This window comes from Clarias gariepinus, chromosome 10 (assembly GCF_024256425.1).
Source record: "Clarias gariepinus isolate MV-2021 ecotype Netherlands chromosome 10, CGAR_prim_01v2, whole genome shotgun sequence".
Lineage (NCBI taxonomy): Eukaryota > Metazoa > Chordata > Actinopteri > Siluriformes > Clariidae > Clarias > Clarias gariepinus.
In genome coordinates, this window is record NC_071109.1 from 19724327 (window position 1) to 19752191 (window position 27865).

The 27865-nt window shown below is 37.0% G+C and overlaps 4 protein-coding genes across 11 annotated transcripts; 1 reads left to right on the forward strand and 3 right to left on the reverse strand.

Moving 5' to 3' along the window:
- Window positions 1-1118: 1118 nt before the first annotated feature.
- Window positions 1119-8761, reverse strand: si:ch211-145o7.3 (forkhead box protein N2). 3 transcript variants are annotated; one of them, XM_053505850.1, is made up of 5 exons: window positions 8682-8761; window positions 3383-3964; window positions 3150-3271; window positions 2904-2959; window positions 1119-2411 (listed from the first exon to the last, which is right to left on the reverse strand). In XM_053505850.1, the coding sequence occupies exons 2-5, from the start codon at window positions 3950-3952 to the stop codon at window positions 2152-2154; spliced, it is 1008 nt and encodes a 335-aa protein (XP_053361825.1). In that variant the 5' UTR covers window positions 3953-3964; window positions 8682-8761; the 3' UTR covers window positions 1119-2151. The 3 variants fall into 3 exon arrangements, with proteins under 3 accessions (XP_053361825.1, XP_053361822.1, XP_053361824.1); XM_053505847.1 differs by having other exon boundaries at window positions 1119-2444; XM_053505849.1 differs by lacking the exon at window positions 8682-8761 and adding an exon at window positions 4786-4820 and having other exon boundaries at window positions 1119-2444.
- On the reverse strand, window positions 8605-16330 carry yif1a (Yip1 interacting factor homolog A (S. cerevisiae)). Of its 5 annotated transcripts, XM_053505852.1 has the most exons (10): window positions 16049-16178; window positions 15893-15935; window positions 14503-14744; window positions 14270-14374; window positions 14031-14109; window positions 13788-13845; window positions 12296-12451; window positions 12065-12158; window positions 9270-9432; window positions 8605-8765 (listed from the first exon to the last, which is right to left on the reverse strand). In XM_053505852.1, exons 1-9 carry the CDS (start codon window positions 16121-16123, stop codon window positions 9274-9276), a joined length of 1011 nt encoding a protein of 336 aa, XP_053361827.1. In that variant the 5' UTR covers window positions 16124-16178; the 3' UTR covers window positions 8605-8765; window positions 9270-9273. The 5 variants fall into 5 exon arrangements, with proteins under 5 accessions (XP_053361827.1, XP_053361830.1, XP_053361829.1 ...); XM_053505855.1 differs by lacking the exon at window positions 16049-16178 and adding an exon at window positions 16221-16330 and having other exon boundaries at window positions 8605-9432; window positions 15893-15930; XM_053505854.1 differs by lacking the exon at window positions 16049-16178 and adding an exon at window positions 16221-16263 and having other exon boundaries at window positions 8605-9432.
- Window positions 16331-18511: 2181 nt separating this feature from the next.
- Window positions 18512-23577, forward strand: fosl1a (FOS like 1, AP-1 transcription factor subunit a). 2 transcript variants are annotated; one of them, XM_053505903.1, is made up of 5 exons: window positions 18512-18577; window positions 19940-20083; window positions 20422-20685; window positions 21594-21701; window positions 21860-23577. In XM_053505903.1, the coding sequence occupies exons 2-5, from the start codon at window positions 19955-19957 to the stop codon at window positions 22436-22438; spliced, it is 1080 nt and encodes a 359-aa protein (XP_053361878.1). In that variant the 5' UTR covers window positions 18512-18577; window positions 19940-19954; the 3' UTR covers window positions 22439-23577. The 2 variants fall into 2 exon arrangements, with proteins under 2 accessions (XP_053361878.1, XP_053361877.1); XM_053505902.1 differs by lacking the exon at window positions 18512-18577 and having other exon boundaries at window positions 19624-20083.
- Window positions 23578-23978: 401 nt separating this feature from the next.
- On the reverse strand, window positions 23979-27626 carry ccdc85b (coiled-coil domain containing 85B). Its single transcript, XM_053505904.1, has one exon. The coding sequence runs from the start codon at window positions 26394-26396 to the stop codon at window positions 25794-25796; it is 603 nt and encodes a 200-aa protein (XP_053361879.1). The 5' UTR covers window positions 26397-27626; the 3' UTR covers window positions 23979-25793.
- Between the last annotated feature and the right edge of the window lie 239 nt (window positions 27627-27865).

The window sequence follows — 27865 nt, forward strand, 5'->3', positions numbered from 1 at the left end:
TTTACATATATTGTCTTTTTTGACTTTTATATTATAATGGCTAAATTCTACATTCATAAATGTAAATTTTCTAAATAATCTCCTAAACTGTCACTTTTCCTCTGTTAAATACAAGACCTCTTAAACTCTTTAAATCTAATAGAAAATCATAAGTCTGCTCTGCTATTCAATCAATGGAACACTGAAAAAAAAAATTCTTTCTTTTTTAGTGTTTATTTGTCTGTTTATTTGTTGGTTTACTCTGTCTACTGTTATTACTTATTCATATATTTTTGTATATTACTTATTCTTATTTTGTATAATTTTTATTCAACTGTGTATAATTATTTGTATAATTCAATCTTTAATACCTTAATCTTGTACTTTCATATTTTTCATATTGTAGTAGTTATTTTTATTTTTTTTGTAATTTAATTAATTATTCTGCGTGAAAAAATAACTTGGGTGTGTAGAGGCTTTCTACATAAGTAGAAGAGTATTTTAGAAAAATATGCATGAACTAAGCTATAGCCATTGCCAAAAGTTTTGAGAATGACATAAATATTGATTTTCAAAAACTCTGCTGCTTCAGTGTTTTTAGATCGTTTAGCTACTATGGAATACTGAAGTATAATTACTGTAAAAGCATTTCATGAGGGGCAAAGGTTTTTACTAACAATTATATTACGTTTATGCTAATAATTGGTATTTGCACTATACCTCTTTTTTTCAAGAGCTCTGCAATTTGCCCTGGCATGTTGACACTTAACTTCTAGGCCACATCCTGACTGATGGCAGCCAAGTCTTGCATAATCAATGCTTACAGTTTGTCAGAATTTGTGGAGTTTTGTGACAGCATGCCACGGCGAAGAGGTCTTTAAAAAAAAGAGGCGATATGGCAAATATTGACACTTTGCATAAACTTTATGTAATTGTCAGAAAAAAAGCAATTATGACAATTATGAAATGCTTGTAATTATACATCAGTATACCATAGTAACATCTGACAAAAGCTCTAAAAACACTAATGCAGCAGACTTTATGAAAATTAATATGTATCATTCTCAAAACTTTTGGCGAGATCAATGACATATTTTATATATTTTATAAATAAATAAATAAAGAGTAATCACTGCAGAGGTTTATTGCCAAGTGCATTACATATAGCCTAATCAAAAGCTGGAGCCATTTTGGTTCAAGCTGCTAATCACACCACTAAACAGATGAAACAAATTAATAGAACAAAATAGAATAAAAATGACATGATTACATTTTAGAACAGGTTGATATTACAGTGTTAGAAATCAACAAGGCAAAACATTATTAAAACATTATTAAACAATTGCTTTGGATGCACATCCCTATCAAAAGGCTTAATTGCTGGCAGTTTTTACTTTAATATCACTATATCATTATAAACCATAAGCTATCATTTATACCACTGGAAGGTTAATTCTTATTTGTATTTTCAACTGTTGAAAATACATTTCATACTGATTTGTTAGTTTATTAGGTACATAAGTGTATAAGTGTGTGAGTGCAGTTATACAGTAACTCATTTCAACACAAACCAATCAGATTTTCAGTTGCAGTCATTTGCATTCATTAATTGAGTAAGGACTATGTTAGGATCAGATGTTTTCTAGACATGTTTTAGTACAGCAGTTGTGCTGGTATGGCTGCTAAAAGTGTCTTGTGGTGATCATTTTTTTCACTGCTCCAGTACCTGTACACCTACTTAAAGTGACTTGTATGATAGGGGTACCTACCAAAGAGTTTAGTGAAGATGTACCTAATTAACCTGAAACCTAGTATATATATTAAAAAACTGTGTCTTCAAAGTGCTGTCTGATAAATGTATTTATCAAAAACAATATTGTTTTGTTTCAACAGTGGTTTGTGCTTTAAATTCTAAATCTTAAATTTCAGACACCAACTGTACAGCATACTTTAAGACCATTGGCATACTACAGTGAGACGGGTATACTACAGAGACCTTTTGAATGTCAGGACTGACAGGTGTTTTTGTTTTTGCACTTATATTGTACAAAACTGCACTGCATGAAAGCTGTACATAAACAGCTCCTGTTATAATCTCTTTTCATCCCTGAAAATGTACAGTACTTGTCTACACAAACCTTATGGCCTTATCCATAAATTTCTAACAGAGTATCAGTGGTTTCCTCCTGCTAGGTCAAGCAGCGATCCTGCAGCTTCTTGTGCCTCTGCATCAAGCTGGAGAATCTCAACTGTCCCCAGGTCCAAGTCGTTGTTCCCAGGCAGCACCAGATACTGGTATTGTTCACACTGATAATAGTGGAATTCGATGTAGCCACTGTCTGCCAGTGGGTCTTTCTCTGACTCTTCTGTAAGTTCTACAGACTGTATGGCCACTAGCTCCTCATGCTCAGGAAGCAATGAGCATGGTGTGTCTGAGGACAGAGATTGGCTATTTGAGTCCAAGTCTGTGACAGAACAGAATAGATGATTTAAAATAAAATCCACAAGCTTTCCAATGTATTTTACAGTGTATATTCATTTTCAATTTTTCTTCAGTATTATAAAAACAAGCTTGAATAAATATATCTTCCTGTTAGACGTTATACTCCAAACTGTAACAGTCTATTATTTCCATTAAGTCTAGCCAAAAGGAGAATATGAACACAGACACAGTTTTAAAAAATCTCTTTTTATACAGCCTGTGCTAAAAAGACAGATGTAAAGAGTCCTATCTCTTGCCAGGGTAATTTCAGGTTGTCATGACAACCACATACAAAAAACGCAAATCTTTGCAAGAAGCAGAAAACGGTATTGCATATATGGGAAACATTTTACCATTTCACAATTTTACCTAATAGTTTTAATTTGTTTAGCCATTTTACTCCTTTTTATCATTATATTATTTAGGTTATATATCTGTTAACCTGAAATTGCCGTAGTGTCACACATAGGATTCCGGCCATGATTAGCTGCCTCCAACCTGTTAAAAAATATAATAATATTAACAACAACAATAATAATAAAAACAGTGGTATAACACAATACACTAAATATTTATTTAATAATTTTGTAAAACTAACACAAAAATATAAACTTAATATAAAAATTATTTCACATGCAGTATCAAATGATTTGTGATTTGTCACAGTAAAAAAAATCCATATACTCACAAAACAGGATTATTCAGCAAATTACTGTTGGTGCTGTGACAGTAATGGGTTTTCTTAAGCACTTCTAAAAGAGCTGGCCGATATTCTGGGCAAATGCACCACAGCGACCCCTTTCCAATGGACTGTGATTAAAAGCACAGATTTTTTGTTAATACACTTAGGTACTGAGTATCACCATGAGCACAACATCCACATTTTGTGAAGAAATTTTAAAGTGAGGGGGAGACACACACATGACTCCTGTCTCTCTGCATCCTACAAAAGCTCTTGCTTAAGGAAAGGTTGTGTCGCACTGAATTTCTCCAGCCTCTCGGGGCTGTCCTGTAGTAGGGGAAGTTGTTGACTATCCACTCATAGATCGCTCTTACAGGAAGCCTTTTCTCTGGCGAGTCTTCGATGGCCATGAAGATGAGACTGCTGAAAGAGTATGGAGGTTTACCCGGGGAAGAGGGTAGATTTGAGATAGGGGGTGGTTCAAATTGAGGCAGTAGGGGCATTTTAGACAGAGGCAGTAGATTTTTCTGATGCAGCCAGTTAAGGCAAGTCAAGTCATCCTGATCTGATGGAGTTGATGGAGTTAGGCAGTGTAACTTAAGCCTTCCTGAAGACTGAAGGAGATGAAAGGGAGGTGACTGGGGTGGAGAAGGAAAGAGCGGAAGTGAGGCAGGTACTGTTGAAGAGGGCTGAGAAAGAGATGAAGAAAGGGAAAGTGCCTTAGCGGGGTTTGCGGGGGAATAGATTGAAGAAAGGGATGGCAGTGTGTGTGTATGGTCCTCCATCTGACTTCCAGCTCCAGGGCACATTCAGATTGTGTTCTGTAAGTAGACACATAAAAAAAAACAAGCCATTAAACAAATGCAAAGATGCAGATGAAGTAAGAATGTGAATTATGAATAAGGTTATAATTAATACTGCACTTTTCAAACAAAGGATGTCCATAAAATGTTACGTTCCCCTATGTATAGAGACTTTTACAACACTCAGTAGATTGCACTGGACTGTAAGGGTCTTAGAAATTTGTTGAATTTTATAGAATGCATGAGTAATCCTTGTTAAACGATGCACAAAAGTAAAAAGACTAGCTGTCCTGTACAAAACTATTCTTTTGGTACAAGTTGGTCTGCAAGTTGGTAAATAATTGAGCAAACTAGTAAGCCAAGAAAGTCAGTCTCCCTCTCTCTCTCTCTCTCTCACACACACACACACACACACTTCCAAGTGCAGTCTACCGGAGAGAAATGCAGGGGAGGAGAGACGGAGTCATAATATTACAAATAATTAATTCATAAATTAAAAAATATATATATCAAGGAATATATATTTTAACGCCTTTATTACAACACCTAACAGTACCTAGCTAATTAAAAGAGTGAAAGCACATGGCCCATGTAGTTTACCTGACAAAATGGCGTTAGAATATTAAGTTACAGTGCGAACAATTATGCACTCATGAGCCATTCATGTGAGAGTAAATAACCACAGGCAGGAGAAACTTACCCCACGGACTAACTTTCACTCAGGATTTATAAGATGTCTACTACTCTGCTTCTAGTCTGCAAACGTTAATTTGAGAAAAGTGGGAAGTTTGCTCAAAATGATCGAAACGATCAACCACTCATAAAAAATATCCCCTTACCGTCCTGTCCGCGTTCTCTCCTTTCCCACGTTTCCTAGGAAACCAAAAAGACGCTTTGCAGCCCGTGTGCCTCGAGCGCGCGATCATCCTTAAAGGGACACACGGCTTTTTTTTTATTTAGCAAGAGTAGACTTAAGATCATCTTTACCGCAAAAAAAAAAGGCTAAATAGTACCAGAGAACAAATGTTAGAAACAGCTATCTTTTTTTTTTTTTTATTTGCATACGTACTCAGGTTAAAAAAAAGGATACCGGATTCTACCTTCCCTTCGGGTCACTGCAGTAAAATGTGCAAAGATATAGCCTTTTTATATATTTTACGTGGAAAGACGTCTGCATTTTAACGTGTAATATATAGGCACGCAAAGTTTAAAAGATTGACAAGCAATGTACAATCACAGAGCCAAAGTATGGTGTGCGTGGTTAGTCATAGAACCAAGTTTAATCAGTGACTGGAAAAGCAGTGTAGTGTGTATTAGACTTTTTTTTCTACAGTACCCTCCTTAAAAACTTGTACTACATCATTACACAGTATGATAAAACACATACATTGACTATTTCATCAAACATTTGGTTTTTCTCATGCATGTGCTTTTCATGCTTTTTGCTATACCTTATACTGTCTGCTCAGTTTTGTCTGCCTTACACTACACTATACATAAATGGAACATAATGGAACGTGGGTAGGACATCTGCTAATCAGATACCATTTGGGTGCCAATCATTCTTGGAATATCAAGGGCAGATGTGGTAGAAGCAGTTATACACCTACAAAATGCACATGAAGTTCACCCTAAACGTAGGCCAATATATTTAAAATTTTATTATTATTATTATTATTATTTTGGGAGTGACAAGGATGGATAAGATTAAGAATGAGTTTATCAGAGGGACAACCCACGTTAGATGTTTTGGAGATAAAGTCAGAGAGGCCAGATTGAGGTGGTTTGGGCATGTTCAGAGGAGAGATTGTGAATATATTGGTAGAAGGATGCTGAGGTTGGAACTGCCAGGCAGGAGGTCTAGAGGAAGACCAAAGAGGAGATATATGGATGCAGTGAGAGAGGACATGAAGTTAGTTGGTGTGAGAAAGGAGGATGCAGAGGATAGGGTTAGATGGAGGCAGATGATTCGCTGTGGCGACCCCTGAAAGGGAACGGTCGAAAGACAAAGAAGAAGATTATTATGCTATATACTGAAGCACTTAGTGGTTAGCACTGTCGCCTTGCACCTCCAGGATCTGGGTTCGATTCCTGCCTTAATGTCTGTGTGCATGGAGTTTGCATGTTCTCTCTGTACTTGGTGAGTTTCCTCCCAGTACTCTCTACTCTCAGTTTCCTCCTACAATCCAAAGACTACAATCTGAAGACATTTGGCCTTGAGAAAGTCTGAATATGGCTTTTGATTTAAAAGGGGCTCAAAATAGATTTTTTTCTCATAAGTGAGCCAGACATTTCATAACAGAATAAACAGCACAGATGACATAGAAGTCCCATATACAGCAAGTTGTGATGCAGTGGATGTTCTATGGATTTAATGGATAGCCTTTTATCATAACCCGAAATATATATTTTTTTGAAATTTGTGCTACATTGGCCTTTGGTCGCAACACAGTGGTGGGTGCCCATGATTCTTTTATCGGTTTACTGCAAGCCTATAAGATTTAATTTCCTGATATTTAAATCTAGATGTATTAAGCAACTTATGACATGGAACCTTTGTAAAGTATAGAAAGATTTAATTGAAGTAAAACAACACTTAATACAGTGGAACCTCGGTACAAGAACTTAATTAGTTCTGGTCGTAACCCAATTTGTTGTAGAGTGACTCAGTTTTTTCCATAGGAATATTTATAAATAGAATTAATCCGTTCTCCATCACTAACTGTATTTAAGTTTCAATGTATTTTGTTTATATCACAAGATATAAAACTAAGTATGAAAAAGATTACACAAAAATAACAGCACTAAATATAAACTTGTATAGGAGAGAGCAAACACTTAATTTTTACATGTATTATTCACACACCATCTTAGGGACACTCCGTGATGTGAAGGAATGAAAGGAAGATGGGTGGGGAGGTTATGATTTGGAAGGAGAGTCTGTGCTGCACAAAAAAAAAGACATCATAAAGTGTAGCACTCCTGTCACAGTTTAGTTCGAGTTTTACTTCTCAGCAAAGGCTTGGACGTCACTCCTCTTTGAACAAAATTATTTTATCATGTGTGCGATCCACGACTAGGGAGCAAAACCAGTGCTAGGCGACACACTCATGCCTTTGTGCAGCTAATGGCGAAGCTTGGGATGGCGGTTTCTGGGTTGTATTCCGAGGACGATTTGGTGAACAGAGAAAAATTTTAGGTGAATCTTTTTGGTCGTAAACCGTATGGTCGTACTCTGGGGTGTTTGTGAACCGGGGTTCCACTTTATTTGGTTGCATATATCTTTCTTGCAATAACTACTTTAAGCTGCAATAAAAAACTGACATCACAAAACTGTTGCATTCTTCTTTTGAGGTGCTTTTTATACTGTTGCTTCTTTATGTTGATGTATGGTTTGCAGGGTTTGTTCATTCAGTCTTACTTTGGAAGGGAAATGCATGCTTAGTTTGTTTAAGGGCTGGTGATTGACTTGGCCAGTGTAAAACCTTACATTTGTCACCATGATAAAGTGCTTTGTTGTGTGGGCCATGTGTTTTGGATCATTGTTTTACGGCATGATAAACTTCCTCTCAATAAGATTGGATGTATTACAAAGTGAAATGGCAGTTAAAAAATTTAAGTTTTACATTGTTCCCTGCTAGATTTTTGCCTCTATATTTAAGCAATATCACAAGAGGGTCGCAGTACTGAATATACTGTTGTCCTGACATTCAGGACAACAGCATGACCTTGATTTGCTTTTATACTGTTTATTATCAAGATATTATGATTGTTTATTTAACCAGTTATTTTACTCCGTCACCCCACATACATCTGCGACTGGCAGAACTAACTAACTGTGATTGGCGGAGCTGGCGACTGACAATTAGTGTCTTTAGCAGGGGTGAAAGTGGTTTTAAATTCTTAACAGTACAATTCATGGTTGGTCAGTTCTAAGAAACGTACAAGATTTATTTTATGTTTCCACTTATTCTGCATTAGAATATCAACTTCTGCAGGTGTCTCACACATCAAGTAGTGCAGTTGGTCAGAGGGGGACTTGGTATTTGTGTTAAAAGCTTTCTCGCTTTGTAGCTCGCATTAGCCTTGAACAGAACAACATGGACGATTCAGAGGCAATTCAGAAAAACTCAGAAGCTATAACTAAGTAAACAAAGAGCTTATTAAGATTTCATGCTGTTATCAGAAGTGTTTTCTTGTTAAAAGTGCTTCTGTGACCACATTTGAATGCAGGTTTTTCTTTTCAGTACTTCAGACTGCACCGAACATGCTGCCAACCGACACTTAACTAAATGTTAGAACACCTGTGACGCTGAATGATACATACTGTATAGTTAAACGTCTCAGTGGTGTTATGAACTATATTACCAGTTGGTCTAAACTAAAGGTTGTATATGATAAATGTCTGTATCATAGCATTTCTATAAGAATTGTGATTTGTTAGACATGTCCAAAACAAAAAAACTTGCAGACACCTTTTGTCCAATGAAACATCAGCATAACATAGGTTTTTGAAGTATTGTCTGTAAGGTATTTTAGTTGAATACATGCCACACAGACTATCCACAAATATGGTATGATCAACATCTGACTCGTTCAGTTGTACTATTTTTGACACACAAAGCATGTCTCCAAGTTTGGAAAAAAGCCACAGGAAATCCTCAAAATGCATGTTTTTCAAGAACATGTGCATAACAACATACATAGACAAATACAAAGAAAAGGTGGTTCATACATTGTATTGTGTGGGACGTCTGACTGGAATCAGAAAGATGTTCTTTAGAGCTTTTATACTGCATGGTGTGGAGTGAAAAATATCCTAAAATAAATAAAAAATAAAATGTATCAACAAACCTAGGTAAAATTTACCTGACAATTTATTTTACTGTAAGAAAAAGCACTGTTCATGCACAGATAAATGAAAATAAGGACACATTGGCTCAGCAGGGAGTGTGTTTAGCACTATTATAATACACCACACAGATGCACGCTGGGCGTAAAGAATACAGGGTAAACTGAACAATTAATCTTCAAAGATAATGTCACAAGAAATTTTTTTCCATATGCCTTGAAGTCAGAAAAAAAATGAATGCAATAATACTTAAAATGTAAAATCCAAATCCTGAAAGAGAAGTCTGGGAGTCAAATTGCCAAGTTTCAAAATGATAATAATACCATGCCATCCCATATTCTCAAAGCCAGGCAAAATTGAACTGTTACTGGCAGGCCATATATCCAAATGAAATGGCATTGAAAATTATGGAGTCACACCACACTGCTTTTTGTACTGTTTAAAGTCCTTTTCCTTAATTTGAACCTGTACATGGTCATCTGACCAAATGAGCAGTCAGCCAGTAGATAATGATTGGCTGAAAAACAGCAGAAGCCACAGTGATGTACAAGCGTTTAGCGGGTTTAGCCACTGCTCCGGCACCCATCGCATCTGAAGACAATGATGAAAGGATCTTCATTTTGAGAGACCGGACCTGAAGACAATTACAATAGCGTTATTTAGGATACAATCAGAATGTTACAATTTTGTCAAGACTTTTATAGTAAATTTTAATTATAATTAACTTTGAACTGTTATCAGCAAATCCAAAATGCACATGTAAAATAAAAAAAAAGTGTCACACACATGTTGGAATGTCCGTCCAAATTCGTGCAACGGGTTAAATAAAGCACGACAAAACAAAATGTTGGCTGTAACAATACAATTTCACAACGAGTCACACTTCAATTTCTTGCCTGTGCTCGCCAAATTCCAGCCAATCAGGGCCTAGAGCAGGGACAATACCAGCCATTTCTTTCTGATGACTCATTTTTGTTTGGCTCCTTTAGATGTGACCCCTCAATACACATGTCAAACCATTATATTTTCTTTTTGTTGCATTTATCATTGGCTGCATTTGTTTATATCTTAGTTATTTTAATAGGCATACAGTAAATGTATTACACACACATACCCAAAACTGAAATACATACTACTGTCTAAACGAAGTCAAACATGTACAATTAATTGAGAAAAAACTTATTGTACTACTTATTAAACCCTGACGCATCTTACACAAAGACTCTGAGAACAAATCGAAAGCTATAGAATTAGACCAAATTCATGTTAAGGGTTTATGTTAAATAAAACCTTTGACAACAAAGAATTCTATACTATAAACTACACGTAGAGCAACCTCTTTAAAATACTTGTGCTAATGCTAATAATAACAACATAACCTAACACACATGATGATGAAGTAATGTTTTTGGCTAATTGTCCAAAAAGTTTTTTATTACTTCATTTAATTTATTACTATTTACAATCTATTTATGTTCAACAAGTGAATAATATGTAAAAGATTCTCAGACAAGTAAAGTAACCTTTTGCTCCTTTTTTTACTTTAGTGCAATAAAATATTTTTGGTAAAAAAATAAAAACATGATTCACATTTTTGTCAAAAATCGTGCAGCCCTAAATACCTCAAGCCCCTTAGGTAAAACTTAACTACTGCTAAACTAATGGTAAAATCTTACACACTAAAAAGCCTTACAGTACGTGCTATAGAAAAGCATGCTAACTTGTAATGAACATTCGTTAGGGTCTGAATTAGACATTACTGTCTTTGCCAAGTAACTTTAAAGCTACATATACTGTAGCTTATACAAGCTTGCACTAATGTCTCACTATATTTTGGTCCCTAGTGATTCACATGGTGTGCACGCTATGTAAGCTCAGGAAGTGCACCGTGGCTCCCGCCTACGGGTGCATGGAGAAAGAATACATTTCACATGCTTCGTGGTGACTTGACCGGTTAGACAGCTGAATGGTTATAATTTTATAAAATAATTATCTTCCATTTATGTGACTAATTCTTCACAACTGTCATATTTCATTTTTAAATATTTTTAATTAGTAAAATGTGTTCAAAACTGATGTTATTTGTGCACAAAGCTGTAACTTGCACACCCACATTGTCTATAGAAAACCTGGAATCACACAAATGTACAAAATATCTTTGTATGCTATAGCGCTGTGCTTCCCTTTTTTGAGTTAAGATGCCCAACCTATTTACAGTATTACGAGGCTTCTGTCCTGCTCAATCTGCAAAAACTGAAAACGACTCATTAAACGACATCAATGCAAGATCTTACCAATTCTCTTGTGACTAAATAAGCAAATCCATACAGCCATGCTATAAAATTTAATAGTAGGCCTTTACTAGGAGAGTGAAGGCTGTTATAACAGCAACTGGGGAATAAATCTGGACTGGGATGTTTAACAAGCAGATATGGGTGTGATATCAGATGTCCACAAACTTTTATCCACAGTGGAATTTTTTTTTATATCATTAAAACATTAACCTTCTTATGTAATTTCATTTAAAAAGTAAAACATCTATATAATCTAAATTTGTTACACATATTTCAAGGCTTTTTTTATTTTATATTTCAATGATTATGGCTTCGGGTTTAAGTGAATTACTATTCATACAGTATGAAGACTACAGTATGTATCCCTCGGTCTAGTTCAGTAAAGTACTTATTCAGCAAATAGGCTACAACTGATGCATTCCTGGTATCAAGCCACTCCTGACCCAGTTAAGATTCTTATGAGACTACCTCTGGGAGGCTGGATACTAAAAATGTACCAGTTGTAGCTTAACCTGGCCACAGTGCCAAAAATACTACTAACTCACTTGTAGACCATTATATTACTGTGCTTGATTAGCCAGCAAATCTATAGAGAGGAGCAAGAGGAAGATGAATGAATCATTGACCCAAAAATACAGCCAAGGTGAAGGCTGCTATCAAACCACCATCACCTCCATGCAACGCCACTTTTGATTCAGTATTTTATGCTGAATATGTAATGAGTACTTTCACGAAGATAACAAATTTAGAATTTCTGAACTGTATTTTTTTATTGGTCTGAGAAAATATTCTAATATTTTGAGATACTAGTTTTTTTATTTTTCATGAGCTATAAGCCATACTGATTAAAATAAAAGTGAAAAAGGCTTGAAACTTTACATGTAATTAATATGGAATATATAAAAGTTTAATGTATGTGAATCCCACTTAAAACCATCATATATGAACTTCTAAATCTCTCCCAATACTCACAATAAAAAACATGAGGGCACAGGAGCACCAGGCAAAAGCCACAAAGTAGCCATCACTGCCAAAGAGAAGTCCACACAATACGGTGAAGATCATTCTGAAATAAAAGAACGAAACAAACAAAACAATAAAATTTTGTGTATGTAATGGCAAATTAATAAAAATAGCAATGACATAACTATGGAATTTTAATAATGTCATTATGAGCACATGGGAGAAACAGGGAAAACCCACCCAACATATTTGTATCCACTGTAGGCAACAAGGTCAAAGGTTGAAAGATCTGTGTGCACTGTAAGCAGGTACAGACTCAGCAACATTACAAGAACCTCAATGATGACCCAAACCAGAGCAGTGCTTGCACATAAACCGAGAACCTCTGGGCTGAACCTAGCAACAACAAAGTGCAAGAAAAATAACTCTGTTAGATCATGAACAGACAATGATGAATATGATAATTAAATATTTTGTATTATTCCAGAAAGTAGACAGCAATAATGAACAAGACAAATATATAAATAATATTGTGAGTTTGTTTTATTTAACCAAAGGGGTAATGCCAGAGATTTATTTTGGTGGTGCTATGGGGTTGGTTTACATTTCAGAGCACCCTCCTGAAAATAGTTAAGTTTTCTATCAATGAGCTGGTCGCCACAGTTTAATTTCTATTGCTATGCCCCTGACACAAACAGTTTCCACGCTGTGACACATACAATATCTTTCTGTTTTAAGCACAAAATTATATATATTGAGCTCATAGCCCATAGATAAAATTTTAATAAGCCATTCTTCGTAAAACCTGTGAATATAAATTTTCACACGATTATGCCCTGGCCAGGACTTGCACACGAGCAGCAAAAAGCACACACCACAATAAAAATAAATCACCACAAGATAACCTTATGTTGGCAGTTACAAGCACCTCAAATAATGGATCAACAGTATTGAGTCCCATAGACCTAATGATTATGTTTGTGCAATGCTCATTTATACGTCACAAGGAATTACAATTCGTGGCTCAACCACCAACTACACTAATTTTATAACAAACACTCACCATTGGCCACGTTCAAACAATGGCTTAACAGTGAAAAAATTATCCATTATGACAATGCTCATGCTATGTCAAACATAACACACAAAAAGACCTGCTCTGCTTAAGACCCCCATCTCACCTACGCAGTTTCATGCGTTGGCCGCAAGTACGATTCATCCTGATTCACTGCAAGTTTTGCCGCTGTAATTACGTTTTCATCTTTGGGAAAATTATGACAAAAAATAATTTTTGGCGGTCCTCGCAGAAGGTCGCGGACCATGCAGGAACTTCGGGCGGTCACTCACGGTGCCTAACACCTCATCTCACTACGCGAGTCAAACCGCATGAGTGAGATAGGGGTATAACAGGACATGAAAGTAAGGATATTTATTCAGCATATTCAGTTGTTGAATTACTGTACATCACCCGTGTTGGCTTTCCTTAGATCCTTAGGACTAAAAAGCTTTTTTTGTTTTATTAACATTTTTAGTTATCTTTCTTATGAGGTATATTATTCACACTTTAAAAGTAAAACATGCATATATGTTCATGGTAGAAGGGGGTTCTCTGGTTATCTCAGGTGTAGCTAAAGCACCCTAAGACCCTCCCTGCTAACACCCATCTTTAATCAACAATTTTATATCAGCAATGTGAATTTTCTGTGCTGCTACAGTACGTTCCAGAACTCACCGTTTTTGTATTCCTAAAGCCATTCCTGCCAACAAAATGTAGGTGATGAAAGCCATTGCTACAAAAAAAAAAAAGTACATCCATTTAGTAAGAAATTTGTAAAAATTTATCTGACTTTTTATATAGCCAAAAAGCATAAATTATAGACGACTAATCCAAATGGGTGTCCATTTTGCCAAGACATCTTGTAATATCATCAACTTGATTTTTATACAGAATGAAGATGAAGCAGTGAACATTTACTTGGTATGTAAAGGTCTGGAGCATTGAGATCATGTCGAGGGGGGAGTGGAGAGTCTCTGTGGTACCGAACTTCCCAGTCCTGTTGATATGAGAGTAAATTAACTGAGAGACAGTACTGTACATCTAGAATTCCCACAGATCAGATCCATTAAAAACATACCATTAAAAGAACATTTTCTAAAATGATGTTGAAAAATGCAATTACAACCTGTATCAAAAATACAATCAACTTTTGTTACCTGATGTGTATAAGGAAACATGAGAAGCATTAACTTCTTTAGGACATATTTGGTGTCAACTGCAAAGAAATACTTCAACTTGTTCACCGACATAAATCGGCTGATCTGTAACACACCAAGCAGAAACAGATAATGAATTTGACTGAAATTTTTACAAATGTAAACATTTAAGTAAGACTGAAATCTAAGTGCAACATGTGATAGCTGTAGACTTCATCATCTTTACACCTCACCTCCTTGTTTACTATATCTTTGCCTTGGTTTGCGAGTGAGGAACCATACATCATAGCTGCATTGGCCATGGGATCTGCAAAGAGATTATTCACTCCACTGGTACCTTGACCACCTGACACACCAGCACCCATGTTGTAACCAGATTCATAGTAGTTCTGGTTGTTCATGGGTAGCTCCCCAGAACTGGTGTCTTCAAAAAGAAGGGGATCTCCTGGAGGAGCTGCACGAGCTCTCTGTTTTGCTGTGTGAGACAATACACAATTACAGAGAAATTTAATACAATTTGGTATCAAAACATTTTTTAGATAGCTTCGTAACACGCCAAAAGATAGTAGCACAGGTCACAGGGAACACAGACTTTCATAACTTAGTGTGCCAAAAGATATTGTCCTGTGTCCACTGGGAGCTGTGCAACTGGAGCTATTCTATTCATGGACAGCAAGTTTTAACAAAGCGTGAACATGAAATTCCGCTTGAAACTGGGCAAATCCACCACAGAGATGTTTGACATGATTTGGCAAGTCCACCGGTGCTGGAATTAGTCCTTGAAGAGTGGAAGAACATCACTGGAACACAATGAGAGATCAGGAACACCTTCAACAAGCTCAACCCCCGAAAAATGTCGATACCATTCGAAAACTTGTGCATGGTCAATGTTGGAAAACGATCAACATCACTGCTGCATTTGTTGATATGTCATACGGAACAGTCTGATAATCCTCAAGAGTAATTTAAACATGCGCTACGTTGCTGCTAAGTTTGTCCCCAGTCGCCCGACCAAGGAGCAGAAGGAACATTGCGCTAAACTCTGACAAGAACAAGAATGTCCCATTTTTCATGTCGAGAATCACCAACAGTAATGAAACCTGGGTGTATGGGTACAACCCTGAGACCAAGCAACAGTCTTTACAGTGAAAGAGACCAATTTCCATCACATAAAAGGCGAGACAGGTCCGTTGCCCAAATCCACGCTCATCGTCTTTTTTTGCGGCGGTTTGCACCTAGAATTCACGCCAGGAGCCAGACCAACAACAGTGAGTTAGGTTTTAAGAGGTCACAGGGAGGATTTACTGCGAAAGGGATAGGGTATGCCTAGGGTGCACAAAGCTCAAAACCTTTTGATACCACCTCTTAGAAACTGCCATGACATTAACATTCCACTAAAAACCCCAATCACATAGACAAAAGCATGGGTTAACAGGGAGTGTATATGGGGCTATGGATATAAAAACATGATTTTTGTCATTTTTTATTTTGCTTACAACCTTAGGTGTGCCAAGTCATTTAGAATCCATCAGGACACCTGTCAAATTTGGCATATTTTGAAATGACATGCTGACACTAATACAATATTCTGAGGCAGCTTGAGTTTAAAGTTCTCATACTTACTAGCCCGGTAACCAGGATGCTGATGGGCCATCGTTCTGCTCTCCTTTAAACAAGAAGACAATATGATTATTTACTTAGAGTCACACTAAAATAAAAACGTACACACAACAAATTACCGTCATGTGCGTCTTATAAACAGCCAGTTAGCTTATTTACATCTAACGTTCCTCCAATTCTTTCTGAATACTCTGCTATCTGGATAGCTAGCTGGCTAGACTCAGTGATAGACATCGAGCTGAATTTACAAGATGACACAGACTATACGCTACTATCAATCGCTGGAATAAAATGAATTAAGAAGGTCAATAAACTAATACATTTAATCTACCTTAATGTTACTATAAAGGCAAAACTTTGAAATAAGCAGCTAAGTTCGTGCCTTAAGTTGTACTTACAGCTACGTAGAAGCCCGTAAACCCGCCCCACCTGTTTTGTCATTGGATGATGAAAATATGCCTGCGTGGCACCGATACGCTGTCTCTGATTTCATTGGTCAATCAGCCAATTTGTTGACCCTAACTCTGGATTTTGATTAGATCCTGAGCATGTCAGTCAAAATGGTCACAACGCGTATAACGTTGAACGTTGTGTTGACAGAAAGACGAATGAGTCAGATTTTTATTTATTTATTTAAGGACGTTTTTAACACGTTTTGTCAGTTTTAAGCACACACACACACACACACACACACACTTTCTATTTACTTTATATAGGTTATTACGTAGTAATGTCATAATATACCACGGCACAATAGTTTTCCAATTATTTCGTATAGTTTATTGCTGCAACAATATCTGAAAAACCCGCGAGCATTTTAAAAGGCATTGGTAGCATATGACGTATATTATTATTGTATTGAACAACAATGAACTATAACATTCAAACCACCTGAATAATATTGGGTAGGTCAATCTTGGACTCCATAAGACATCTGAAAGTGTAATGTGGTATCTAGCACCAAGCAGCAAATCCTTTAAAACCTGTAAGTTATGCATAAATCTGGGGGGCATCACCTTGAACTCTGTCAATTTCCTCAAGCCATTGCTGAGAACCTTTTGCAGTGTAGCAGGATTCAATGACTTGTTAAAACAGGTCAATACCATTAGGGAATTATATGAATTGGGGTGTACTTGGTCTGAAACAATGTGTAGATAGGTGGTAAGTGTGAAAGTAACATGCATATGAATTCCAGGACCCAATACTTTCTAGTAGAACATTGTCCAGAGCATCCTATAATGCTCTGCTGGCTTGTCTTCTTCCCCTAGTGGATCCTTGTGTGACAAATATGCCCCACAATGTCCACATGATGTCAAAGAAAATTAGTTTCTTAAGACTAGGCCAACTATTTCTATTGGTCCATGGTCCAGTTCTGATGCCCTTGTGCCAATTGTAGAAGCTTTTGGCATTGGACAGGAGTCAGCATGGGACTCTGATTGGTCTGGAACTACACAGCCATCTTTCTGTCATAGCCAGTTTTAACTTGTTTAACACTCTGTGTTACAGAATCTCTTCTGTGGGATTGGACCAGACAGAATAGCATTAGTTGTACAAGTTCCCCAAATAAGCTGTGGATTCCCATAACCTTGTCACTAGTACAACAATTGTCCTCCCTTGCAATGCTTTTGGTAGGTACTAACAGGAACAGATATGGCATACTAGGAACAGATATGGCGGTATTGCAGATTCTCTCTTGTGAGAAATGGGACTCTTGAGTATTTTTCCTGTTTTCTGCACATCAACTTCAAGAGCTAACTGGTCACATGCTCCCTAATATATCCTTAAATCTTAAGTGGTGTGTTTATAACAAAATAATCAATGTTATTCATGTCACATGTCAGTGGTTTTTATGTAATAAATATGGTTTTTATGTGTAATATACAGTATAGTATAGTATAGTATAGTATAGCCCTCTCAGGGACACATTCATTCAATACATATTTACATATCTGATGCCATTGCACATGTCACTTTATACAATACATGTTTACCTGCCATTGCACATGACACTTTGCCACTCTGACACTTTAAGACATTTTAATGCCACTTTAAAACATTTTTTAATTTTTATATATATATTTCCCCCCTATATTCCTATATTCTATATTTTGTGATATTTTTACATGCCCTTATTTGTACAGTTTGTTTATTTTACTAGTTACATTTATTTTCCTTTGTATTTTATTTCTTTTATTAATATTTCTTCCTTATATATAGTTTTTTATTTTCTTTTTAAGGTCACCAGCGGTCGTATAAGCATTTCACTGCATATCGTACTGTGTATGACTGTGTATGTGACAAATAAAAATTTGAATTTGATTTAGTATAGTGTAGTGTAGTATAGTATAGTATAGTATAGTATAGTATAGTATAGTATAGTGTATTGGTAGCATTTGTACCAATAGTATCATATATTGTAAGGGGAATTTTTTGGGGAAAAATGGCAAACAGCACTTTGAGATCTTATTGCAAATGAATTGACTGTAAAAACCGTAATAGTACAGATCTTAAATGTCAATAATCTGATGATTTGTCACCTGGGTGTATTGTGTAAATGGGAGTGTCACCGTGCACCGCCCAAAACTCAGCAACGTCACAGCAGGTTTCCGTAGAATAAAGCGGGACATGCCATCTCACCGAGAAGCACGTACACATAGACATGACCGGGCACGTCTCAGCGATCATAACGTGAGTTGGTTTTTTTTTACGCTCCGGGTTGATCTGCCTCAGTCTAGTCCCAGTTAGATGTTTCACAGTCATGACGTCACACGCACCTATTACATAATTACCTTATTCGAACTGCTTACATTGCTAACGAAATACAAAGTAAATTATTACAGACTCAAAGATTATGACATTTTGAAATGATAATATAATTTGCTTAATTTTGAATTCTCAAAACTATAGTTTTGTCTTAATTAATACTAAACACTAAATGTTTAGTTTTTAGTAACCCCAGTACGGATAATGTGGCACCAGCTTTATTCAGGACCTTACCGATGAGTCACAGAATTGCCGGGAAACGAGTGGCAGAAAGATGCAGCTGTCGATTTTCAGATCTCGTACTGACCACATGGTCGTTAACAGTTAACATCGGCCGAGACAAACATCATTAAAAACAATGTAAGAAGTACACAATAGTATATATAATTTTATTTATATATATATATATATATATATATATATATATATATATATATATAATTTTATTTATATATATATATATATATATATATACTGTTTTGTTATTACTTTGATCAAAATCATCGTCTACTCTGGCAACTCTAGAATGTATAAACTTCCTCTTTGTCAAATATCCTAAAACTTCCCCCATTTATCCCGAATCTTTCCCTCTACTTTCGGTTTCTCTGTGCCAAATATTTCCGCTCCTTTAATTTAACCAAAGTTTCATTAGGTTTATTGTAATATTCACTCACAGAGAAACACACTGCACAGTACATTGACAGTATAACGGATATTAAAAACGATTAACTCACTATATTATCGACAAAACTCTGCTTAATTACTTACAGAAATATGTTTCTGTTAGTAACAAGGAGTGAACACATTAAAAAGAAAAAAAAGGTAAAAACAAAAACAAAAAAATGGGATTCCCGGAAAAAAGCTAAACATGGGCATATGCGTCATCTTACACGTGATCGTTCGTCATCTATTTGTAGACCGCACCATTTCTCGTAAATTGGGAGGGGCGCACATGATACAACGCCAAGTTCAGCGAGTACGATCGCAAAACATTCTGATATGTTCGTTTACAAACGAACGTCGTAGAGAACTTTTACAAGTCACATTTTTGCGATCAATTATCGTCGATAGTTAAAACTCTGCTAAAATAAGCGCGTTCTACAGTCCACCCCTGAGAAGCTACAGGTGGACTCCTCGGTTTCTCAGCAACTAGGCAGGCGTAACTAACTTTTGAATTCTCGCACTAGAGCAGAATATAAGTTAGTCAGATGAGGCAAGTTAGACCATTTGAAGCTGTCACAGACTAAGACACATTTTCATTCAGTTTGTTTTCTTGGGACTTTTCAGAAGTAAGCGGCCTACATGTATCGAAACTACGGGAACTTTGGGCGAGGTACAGATCAGAACTTCCCCGATAACAGCTTTGGATCTGGGTCGAGCTCTGCCAGTAGCACTCAAGCCACCACCACCGGTACGACTCAGCATCAAGAGGTATGCCCGTTATATATCATTTTTTTTTATTTGTTGTCTTCATGATCATATTACACGTTCTTTGTGTAATATTTGGGTCTGGATTAAAAACTCCTAAGGCAAAAGTAATGTTTTAGTTTATAATTCAAGAGTCAGAATATAACTAAAGTTATGAGTCATTTTTCTAATATCTTAGCTCTAGGAATGTTTTGTTTTCTACTCTTAAAAGCCATATGGTGTCCAAAATTTCTTTCCTCATAATATTTAATAACTTTATTACTTCAGTTTCACATCTTAATATGGATGAACCCCATGCTTTTTGCTTTAATGACTAAGCTTATCTGTGCTTTATTTCATAGCCAAAATACTCAGTGGCAGGATCCAGTCAATTTGTCCCCACTCTAAATGCCATAACTTCAAACCAAGATCTACAGTGGCTTGTGCAGCCTTCTGTTTTCTCAATGCAAGGCCCATCTAAGCAACCTCCTCGTCACCCTTACCCCCTGCCACCAAGACTACCATCTGTGAACCTTCAGCCCACCCAATCACAACTTCTTCGACCAGGAGTCATCAGGGCAGTAACAGCCTCAGGAAGCTCCACAAGACGCAGAAATGATGAACATGTAAGTTTTATTTATCTCCCAGTTCTGAATAAATATTAATGTTGTTAATCATGGAGGCCACAAATCTCTTTAGTAATTCTCTAGAAGACTTAATTCACATGGCACACAGTTCTCAAATTACTACTATCCATTAATGCCCCCCCCCCCCATTCTGGAGATGTAGAAACAGATGATGTGTAATATCCTGTAGTTACTCTGAAGGGTGGTTGTATGACCTAACTGTACATGTGCGGTGCTCATCCACAAAAGGTGTGGAACAGGCACGGCATATTCTTATGGCCTTACTTGGAACTTTGTATGTATGTGTATTTTGTTTAATTGAATCTAGTGGTTTTGTCATCACTATATATGTTGTTTCAACGTTAGGGATGTACAGCAATAAAATATTTCCTTGATTATCCTGTTGTGATTTAAAAAGTCCAGTTTTGTCTGATTCATGCCCTCAAGTCTTAGTCTTGGGGTGTGAGACAAGTGAAATAATGAGACAGGAAATCACGTGACTCATTGGAGCAAAATCATATGACTCACACCTGAGTCAGTAAGGGGTCTGGATGAGTCATCAAAATTAGGGGCAGGAAGAAAGGGCACATGAAATCAAACAATACAATGACTTTTTTTCACTAAGGCAAGATTGGATGGTGAAATGATAAAATGACTGCTGGATGCTAATGTAAACTAGGGGTGTGTTTGTGCACAGCCTCTACTAATGGTACCCTAATGGGAGTGACCCTGTCCTCTAGATGGCAGTGTTGCAGTTTCAAAGTTTATGATGTGACATTTTGACTATATTAGTGTTAAGTCTCTAAAACTCTAGTTACATTTTGTTTCATATTAACATCTAAACAATGTGTTTAGTTTAGATATTTATACTTTTAAAGATTTTTCTTACATTGTCAATCTGTCCTTAGTTATCACAGGACGAACTCGAAAGGCGCAGAATTAGAAGGGAACGAAACAAACTGGCTGCGGCCAAGTGTAGAACTCGTCGCCGTGAACTGACTGACTCACTTCAGAATGTAAGTTGATTTACATTACACGTCTTTACATGCCAAATGTTTTTTTGATAGCTAAAGTGAATTGTAAGTTATGCTATTTACACCATTGACCTTTTGCTTACTGAATAGACCAAATTGTACCATCCTTGTAATTGTACCAACAAAATCCTTTGTTGCAGGAAACTGACCAGTTGGAGGACAAAAAGTCCCGTCTGCAGAAAGAGATTGCCGAACTAGAAAAGGAAAAAGAAAAGCTTGAACTGGTTCTTGAGGCCCATCGACCAATCTGCAAAGTACAGGACTCTGATTCAGATTCTGACTCTAATCCAGTTCTTCCTACCCTGAGTGGAATTAAAATTGAACCAGTCGACTCTGAACTTCCTGGACCCTCCAGAAAATGCCAGATTCCCACCAAACAGGAGAAACCAAAGCCAAAAATCATCATTCCACCTCCATCTACAACGTCTTCTGATATAAATCTAGAACCAGATACCCTTCATACTCCAATCCTCCTTTCCACACCTTCTCTGACTCCGTTCACTTCTAGCCTAATCTTCACCTATCCTACTACCTCTCTTGACAGCAATACTCCTACTTCATCGCAAACACACAGCCTTTCTGCCGCCTCCACAACTCAGCATGGTACATTCCAGACCTCCCGAAATCCAGAGCCATGTGCTATTGCCCATCGACGAAGCAGCAGCAGTGGGGACCAGTCAGATCAATCCCTCAACTCTCCTACAATCCTGACCATTTAATCTGTTTTTCTCATGGGGAAACAAGTGCTCTGAATGTCTCAGGTGTGTTTTATTACTAGGTCAGAGGGACAAAAGTGTATTTGTGAATACACTAAAGATTGTACTTTTTGTCCTAAAATTCTACCTTTAACACTGTCCTCTTATATGCTTAGAGAAAATGAGGTTTGTTAAACTCTTAGACTATTCCTGGTTCCTAAATCGATTGCAATCAGAACCCTCTGTAATGGAGAGGCACATTGCTGTTGGGTTTTAAAAACAACATCCAAAGGTTTCCCCAGTATGACTAATTTAATAAACCCTTAATTGGGTTTCAAATTTAAGTGGTGTAGCTTTAACGCTAACATGCAGTATTAAATAAAACCAAATCAGAAATACTGCAATGCACAATATAGCATTCAGTATATTATATTATGACTACAAACTATAAAAAATTTGTATGAAAAACATTACTATGATCTATGAACTATAATATAAACTACTTTATATGCTAAATTGTATTTAGTTATTCCTTATACTTTATACAAAACATTTATATTAGAAATATTCATTATTTGACTGATTAATAGGCATACAAGCCTACTAACTTGTTTGGATGAACACTACTTTACTGTTGTTGACAGATTTGATAACTTTGTTCTATGCAATTCAAAGCTAAAAGTCTAATGTATTTTAATGTATTTTACATGGTACAGTGTATTAAGCTACTTAGTTACATCATGTCTGCTTTAAGATATTTAGGTATTTTCAATTTATGTGAAGATCACAAATATTACAAGCTTGACACATTTCAGTAATAATTCAGTTACACTGATTCATTTGAATTGCTCTACTGATGATAAACAGTCTTGGACAAATATGCACTTAATACACCTTTTTCTTAAATGCTAGCTGTTTTTTTTATTTCCAAAGTAGCAAAGTGAAATATAAAAGAATAAAGAACTTAATATATTGAAATCTACAGTATATGCATTATTACAACTTGTTTGATCCACTACTACGGCAGGTCCATTAGCTTGTGTGTATTTATTGTTAAGAAGAAACTATTTTTTATTTTTCAAACACTGAGAAAACCCTAGCAGGGACGAACAATTTTTATACTGTATAACATGTAAGAGTGTAATAAAAATAACTTCAAATTAGTCATTTGTGAAAATTATTTGTAAACATTTAAAGGTTTGTTGATTTTCATTTGTCTCAAAAAGCGCTTTCAGCAACTACTTCTTTTCTGAGTTTTTTTTTTTTTGCTGACATGCAGATTTTTACAGCTGTACTCATTTAATAATAATATATTTTTTAAAAAGAAGCTGTTAATTAAAAACAGAAATAGAGTACAGCAGAGGCCTAAAGGTTGGGGAAAGAGGAAAGGAGGAGTCAGAAATGTTTCCTCTTAGGTTGTCCTTATAGCCAACGTATTTGTTGACAATAACTAAACCTGTGCCAATGTACATTTTCATATCACAGTAACCACCTAAATGCTTCTAACAGTGTCTGTGTATTGCATTATAAAAAAAAAAGAGAACAAAACATTACCTAAAATGCATTCATTCAACTTGTCACTTTATTCTAGCTGGGTTCATGGTGATCAGGAGCCAATCCTAGTATCATGAGGCCCAAGGCAAGAGAATTCACTCTAACTGAGACAATGGTAAATTTCATGGCTAATTTATAACCTTATGTTACGCATTTTTCCTTAGTGAGCATGACAGCTCTACCTTATATCTGTGATGTTACTTAGAAGTTATTTGAAAAAAGATTCATCCTTAATCTCTCTTTAGGGAAAGGTAACCTCTCTTTGCATGTTTTGAAATAGGAAAATGGCATAGCCTTGGAAATAAGTAACCCAGAGAATTATGGAAACAAGAGAGCATATAAAATGCACAAGAATACTGTCGACAAGCAATGTTCGCATACGGCAAACTGTATAAACCCGGTGACCTAATTTAAACAGAGTCTTCTGTTGGCTCTTTCTTCTCTTGGCTTATGGCACACATATAAATGAAATAGGTGTGTTTGTGGGTGTGGGGGTGTGTGGTTGGGGGGGGGGGGTGTTGCGGTTGTTTTTGTAAGTATGTTCTCAAAATCAGTCAAATATAAGTCAAACATATAACATGGTGTCTTTTTGGCCTCCAATATGACCAAACAGTTTTGGCAAATCAAAGCAAATCAATATTCTCTATGAAATGTGCTCATCTAGGTGGCTCCCAGCACAACAAAAAAAATCAATCAAGCTCAATCAAGTGTATTTAAAGCTCTCCCAATAACAACAACCATGGCCCAAAGATTGTAGCCAAAAATAAAACCACAGAATCAGATTCTTATGATACAAACAGGGAAACGGCATTAAAGTAATACTGATATACATCTCAATTAAAATATATAGTTAAAAGAATGTGATCAAATTAAATGTACATTATTACAAATTCACAAACATCATTGTACCTGGTGCAGTTGCCAGTGTGTAAACATAGCATGTAGCTACGTAAAATCCCATGAAATCAACAATCAAAAGCACAAAAAAATGGTACAGTGAGTAGTTAGTTAATAAAATTTATCAATGCAAAACAAAATTCATCTGGTGTCCAGTGTAGTAGTCAACTAGATTCTAAAAGTTCTAGTAATCATATCAAATCTTACTAGAGCAACTTTAGTACATCATAATCACACAAAAATGTTGTAATTCTAAATGTGCGGTTTCATGGCACATTTCATACAGCCAAATAACTTGCAATCCATTCACTTTAATCCAGAGGTCTTGAGAGACCCTTGACCATGATTCAGTGCTGTTGTGCATGACCTTAAAGGGGTCATTTTATGGCTCTGTGCAGTTTAAAAACATTTGTGATTTGTTTCAGCCCTGTTTAGTGCATCATTAAAACATAAGACCCCCTTAAAATACATTTTAGTGCAGTAAAACAGGTGGTAAATAGCCAGTTGATCCGTTAATTCCTATGTACAACCACTTTTATATTAACTGGGGAAAATCTCAGTGACCTTGTACTACTTTCTTTCTGAAAATGTTATAAACACAATATAACAGAGCTAAAGTAAAGCTTAAAACTATTGCAATCATGCGTATTCTCCAAAGCAAAGTAATTTCATTCACATTAACAAAGTCTATCTACATTGGGGGTTTGGGGGACGAACAACAGTCTGAAGGCAAAAGCAAAGAAATACTGATGTGGCCTATCTATTTGTCTAGCATAAGCAGTTGAGATGTTTAATGACAACGAAAATTGTAAACTTCTTTGCTCCTTTGGGCTGGCCCACATAACTTCATTCGGGCCCTTCTCTGTCACTTTCTGAGAGGAATAAAGGGATAATGGCTATTATCCTCTCTCTTTCTCTGATCAGTTGCTCAGTCATCAGGTGAGCAAACCAGGTGGAGTTGGTCAGGGCTGCCCACGCTTCCAGTGCTTGAGCTTCCATCCCCAAGGTCCCGGGCCACCATACATGGCAGGTTGAGCTCAGTCGATCCTCCTGGGCTAGAATCACTTCTGCTCACACACTCTTCCTCGAGCACTAGACACAGCTCCTTCAGGTCCAGATTCTCTTTGACCAGACCATCCTGCAGACGCTCTAGGTCAGAGAGCTTCTTCAGGTAGCCACCCAGGTCATCACGCATCACTTTGGCAGCGTGGTGGCCAAATAGCTGCCATTCTCGTGCCAGTTTCTTCACCTTCAGCCTGTCGTCGTCTAGGAAGCAGCACAAGTCACGCAACTCCTGGTTCTCCTCCTGCAGCCTCTGGTTGATGGCTTTGAGCTCCCTGATTTCAAGCAGATGTCCCTGAAGTTGCTTGTTCACCTCCTTGATTAGGCGCCCGCGCTGAATGAGCGCCGACATCTTCTCCGATTCCTCTCGCCGGAGTCGACTCACCAGCTCTTCTTTAGAGCAAGCCAGCAAGTCCTCATCAGACACCTTTGCCAAATCGTGGCTTAGGATTTCACCATCACTTCCCATCTCGCCTCAAACTTTTGCTTTGGTATCCTGAAAAATGTAGACCTGTAGATTTGATTGTCCAAAAGGGTACAGTCAGTGATCCCACACAGTATGTTGCATATTATGGGAAAGCACAGCTGGGAAGTCAGTGCTGTTGAGCTGATCTGGTCATATTCATGAGGCACGTGTATCCTATGTCAGCGCGTTTCTCTTTAAGCACAGGCCTTAAAGTAACGCCGTGGTTTCCTGCGATCGCTTGAATACGTTAGTGCACTAAAATCACAGTGGAACAGGTTTAAATGTTACACTGATCTATAGGTAAACATTACCTGAACAAACGTCGGGAGCAAACTGCCCTATTTCTTTTACAATTCGACGGTTTGATGACGGTATAAACGTTGTCTGGATTGCTGTAAACAACGAGATGCTGAGACCATAAAAACAGTGTTACATACTGTGCCGATACAGTCCTGAGTATCGAGATGTAAAAGATGATGTTTGGATTAATTGTGCATCTTCTCTGTATGTGTGTGTGCGGATGTTTTTCAGCTCACGATGTCCGCCACTCTGCTTTTTCCTTCCCTTCCTCGGCTTTTCACCTCATTCCCGTATTTCTGTCGATTAAAAATGGTATGCCTTCACGGATGAAGCAAACATCCGCCTGAATGGATCTCCACGAGTCGCTGTAAACATGAAAAAAAAAAAAAAAACGCATAGATCAAATAGAGTAGAAAATGTAGGGCAGTCTCGCCGAGCCGAGCCGGAGCTTGTGATTTAACCAGCAATAAAAAAAACCAAAAAGATTCCTAATAATCCGAAGCCTCCAGCTATAAAGCTGCTTAATAATAATTATTTCCAGGGCAAGTGTTTTGCATTCTCCGGTTAGGCCTGCAGTATGAAAAATTCTAGGTGTTTCTTCAGGGATGAGCTTCTTCCCTTTCTCCGCTCGGCAAGCATGATTCTGGAGGCTGCTGATGTCAACCCACTCCTCTCTCTCTCTCTCTCTCCCTCCCCCCACTCCTCCTTCACTCTCTTCCTTCCCTTTGCTCTTCCTTTACCGTAAGAATGTGTATTGTGGGCAACCCCGCGGCACAAATGACATCATAATTTACCGAAATTCCCATTCTTCTCTTCATACTGACTTAAAACGCGAAATCTTATTGTTTGCATTAAAAATAAACGAACATATGATGGTTTGCTCTCGAGACTCAAAAACACCACTTGCTGTTTGTTCACCATCCCTAATAGTCGACCCCCTATGATAGTCGCACACGTGACCTTGCTCTCCTCTTTCCTTTGCACATGTTCTACAAGAGTGAGCTTGGACAAATCACAAAACACACACAGACACAGCGACGGAAAAAGTTGCAATCCTGCATTGTACAGAGATTAATCCTGCCTATGTGGTCATATCCTTCCGCACTGCTCTCCAGCACTATTGTTACCGTGGATCCATAACAATGCGGGGTGTTAACCGGGATGAAGAGGGG

Bases quoted from the DNA above. Each gene is read 5' to 3' on its own strand.
- si:ch211-145o7.3 (XM_053505847.1), bottom strand. From the start codon at position 3,952: ATGTGCCCTGGAGCTGGAAGTCAGATGGAGGACCATACACACACACTG. The intron at 2,960-3,149 runs GTGAGTATATGG...ATTTTTTAACAG, and splicing joins TTGCTGAATAATCCTGTTTT to GTTGGAGGCAGCTAATCATG. The intron at 2,445-2,903 runs GTTAACAGATAT...GTTCTGTCACAG, and splicing joins TGACACTACGGCAATTTCAG to ACTTGGACTCAAATAGCCAA.
- yif1a (XM_053505855.1), bottom strand. From the start codon at position 16,330: ATGACAAAACAGGTGGGGCGGGTTTACGGGCTTCTACGTAGCTGTAAG. The intron at 14,375-14,502 runs GTGAGGTGTAAA...GGTGTGTTACAG, and splicing joins AAGATATAGTAAACAAGGAG to ATCAGCCGATTTATGTCGGT. The intron at 12,452-13,787 runs GTGAGTTCTGGA...TGTTGTTGCTAG, and splicing joins GCTTTAGGAATACAAAAACG to GTTCAGCCCAGAGGTTCTCG.
- fosl1a (XM_053505903.1), top strand. From the start codon at position 19,955: ATGTATCGAAACTACGGGAACTTTGGGCGAGGTACAGATCAGAACTTC. The intron at 20,084-20,421 runs GTATGCCCGTTA...TTTATTTCATAG, and splicing joins GTACGACTCAGCATCAAGAG to CCAAAATACTCAGTGGCAGG. The intron at 20,686-21,593 runs GTAAGTTTTATT...ATCTGTCCTTAG, and splicing joins GACGCAGAAATGATGAACAT to TTATCACAGGACGAACTCGA.
- ccdc85b (XM_053505904.1), bottom strand. From the start codon at position 26,396: ATGGGAAGTGATGGTGAAATCCTAAGCCACGATTTGGCAAAGGTGTCT.